General features: G+C 46.3%; 1 protein-coding gene across 1 annotated transcript; it reads right to left on the bottom strand.

The window, feature by feature from the left end:
* Nucleotides 1-298: 298 nt before the first annotated feature.
* LOC124656940 lies at nt 299-2,115 on the bottom strand. Its single transcript, XM_047195586.1, has 2 exons — nt 972-2,115; nt 299-318 (listed from the first exon to the last, which is right to left on the bottom strand). Exons 1-2 carry the CDS (start codon nt 2,113-2,115, stop codon nt 299-301), a joined length of 1,164 nt encoding a protein of 387 aa, XP_047051542.1.
* Nucleotides 2,116-3,040: the final 925 nt, after the last annotated feature.

Genomic DNA, 3,040 nt, shown 5'->3' with positions numbered 1-3,040 from the left:
CTCATGAGTTCGGCTCCAACCATTTCCACCCAACTCGCCTCCCTACATGCAGAATATGTTTAATAAAACCAACAAAAATTCAAAGATAAGTCGAGTCAAGGGAAAATTTGCTACAAGACACACACCGTCCGTTTGTGTCTTTACCAGGTACCATTACAATTTTGTGACACATTTATCAAAACACACCACCTAACTAAAAACGGAAAATTTTGCAATTTTTCTTCAAAACCATTCATAGCATGGTCATACCAGCCAAAGGTGCAAAATTTTCCATTTTTGGACAGTTCTGGCAAATGTGTCACAAAATTATAATAACACCTGAAAAAAGACACACAATCGGACAGTGCGTTTTAGCAAATGATGAAAATAACGGTATCATGAAGAAAGTTTTCCCTTGAGTCAATGAGAAGCGACATCCATTAATAGGTGCAAAAGTATTATGATAATCATTTACTAAGGCATATGTTAAGATTGCTTACTTGCTTATATGTTCAGAGAGAATGCATTCTTCTAGAATTATTTAGGTGATAATATGTACCAAATATGCCCAATGGTTCATAAAATATATGAATACAGATCGAGCAATACTAGTGAGAAAATAAGCATTACGTAGTACATTTCGAATTTGAAGAGCTCGTGCTATTTTTAATAGAAAGTAAAATAAATGATTTTGTAAAAAGATGGCCAGTATCAAAGCTAGATCACATGTATTTATTGGAAATACATAATTATTTTTAAGTTTCTAAATGTGCTAATCGATTATATATTACACAAATTCAATGGTTTTACTATGTTCTTTCACAGATAGTATATACATAATTATATTGCCAATCTGCCATTAGATCACCAGGCTGATAAGAAATGAACTAATTATATATCTAGACGATCCTTAATCACACTAAAGTAAATACAGCAAACATACACCAATGGTAATTGTAGTTAATCTTGTGACACACGAGGTAACACATTACCTGCTTTATAGAAATTTCTGTACGGATAATGGATCTTGTTGCTCCAGCAATCTCCTCTTTCAGAAATAGTTCTAAACCATGTCAAGTCAAGTTGGAGCATGAAGTCTCCAGCATATGTAGAGAGAACAATCACATTTGAGTCTTCATCATACCCTGCCACCCTCACCTCCTTGTAGAGGTAAGGTTCTCCCGGTGGGAAAAGGCCCTCTAGTTGAATGGATTTCTGCAGCAGGACCCATCCGGCAACACCATCGCATTGTGATTGTCTCTTCCATAACAGGATGCACAAGTTCGATATCACTGCAAGGCCAAGGCCACTATCATCACTTGTCCGCAAGAGCTGAAAGGACCGGAAGCCGGTAATACGAGCGTCTGCCGGTTTCTGGATCACACCAAGGGTTCGTTTTTTAGTATCAAACACGAGGCTATCACCTGCCCAAAGCGACCAGTAAAGCAAATTCCCGACAAGGATGTTGGGACATATTGGATGAATCTCATAAGTGGTCACCGTTGAGACAATATTTCCCCATACACCAGACACCGATTCATAGAGGCAAGCGAACGATTGCTTGGACGATTGCTTGTATCCATTGCACACCAACACCAATTTAAACGGGCTCGAGAAGCAATCACCGTGCACATGCCCATATTTGGTGTCAGCGCACAACACCGTGGCGTGCCAATGCCACACACTCCCCCTTTCGTTGTTGTGGGAGCCTAGCGGAAAAGGCACGCGGCGCTGCCGCCCGGTGAGAGGATCCCACACGATGACCTCGCGCTGATAGTCATTGATCAGGACGGCGAGGCCGTGGCGGCATCCCATGAAGCGCCAGTGCTCATGGGGGGCACGACCGTGCGGCACGGGGAAGCGGGCGGCAGGGATGCGGTCAGGCGAGTCAAGGGCCGGAGTGAAGATGGGTGTTTTGCTAACATGCCCTGAGAAGAAGCCGAGCAAAGGCTGTTTCTGGTGGTGCTTGCGGAAGCGGCCGAGGAATTGAGGGTCGGAGATGATGCTTCGCCAGCTCTTGCTTACGAGGGAGGCTCGGGGGAGGGAGGAAGGCTGCGGGGGTAGGCGGAGGAGGATCTCCTCCAGGATGTCATCGTTTTCCAGCGGGGGCACCGGCGAGCAAAGGTGGCGGCTCATCACGGCTAGGGTTGGAGAAGCCTTTTCTGACGCTACCTAGGGTATAATAACGCGAAGAGTAGGAACTATGGACAGCCAAATTAATATCAGATGGAGTTTGGTACTGTATATAAGAGACGGACGTTTTCCAACGGGATCGCTTAAGTTTGCAAAAAAGAAAAAGAACCGGAGCTGAAGACGTGTGGCAGGAGGTATCGGTCTGGTACCGGAGCCAAGGTTTGAGCATGTTGCTAGCTCCTATAATGGATGCACTAGCGATTAGAGATGGAGCAATCCTTGCTAGGGATAGGGTATATTCAGGCACTCCCTTCAATTTATATTGCTTGTCGCTAATATGAATAAAATATATCTACACAAGTAATATTGATCGGAGAAAGTAGTTAGAGCATCTCCAGTCGCGTCCCCCAAATCGTCCCCCAAAACACGCCGGATTGAGCGTTTGGGGGACGTGTTTCGTTCGTGCCGCGTTTGGGAGACGTCGCTTCCCAGTCGCGTCCCCCAAACAAAATTTCGGAAATTTTAAACTTAAGCGAGATTCGATTAGATTCGTCCAAACTTACATAGATTCGAACAAAATTTGACTAAATTTAAACTAAACCTAATCTAGAAGTACTTGCGGTGGCCGGAGACGTCGTAGTAATGCTGGAAGTTGTATATGTCGTCGGTGACGACCTCCTGCTTGACGCGCTCATCGATGGGCTCGTCCTTCACCAAGCCGCTTGGTCCTGCCTCGCCGTCGTCGGTGAGGTCCACGAGCGGCTTACCGGAGTCGCGGATGGACATGGCGATCGCCGTCTCGATGTCGCCCCTCCAGGCGTCCTTGTCGTTGAGCGGCGCCAAGAACGCCGCCCGTAGCCCTGGGCAGTCCTCGGGGTCGTCGCTGCTGGCGATGAGCCGCTGCTGCCGCTCGTACTCCGCCAGCAGC

The sequence above is a fragment of the Lolium rigidum genome, chromosome 5 (assembly GCF_022539505.1).
Source record: "Lolium rigidum isolate FL_2022 chromosome 5, APGP_CSIRO_Lrig_0.1, whole genome shotgun sequence".
Classification (NCBI taxonomy): domain Eukaryota; kingdom Viridiplantae; phylum Streptophyta; class Magnoliopsida; order Poales; family Poaceae; genus Lolium; species Lolium rigidum.
The sequence above is the reverse complement of the archived record's forward strand: the minus strand, read 5'-3'. Positions and strand labels throughout refer to the sequence as shown.

Coding starts and splice junctions, on each gene's coding strand:
- LOC124656940 (XM_047195586.1), bottom strand. CDS start 2,115: ATGAGCCGCCACCTTTGCTCGCCGGTGCCCCCGCTGGAAAACGATGAC. Junction 319..971: donor CAGAAATTTCTATAAAGCAG/GTAATGTGTTAC, acceptor GTCTTTTTTCAG/GTGTTATTATAATTTTGTGA.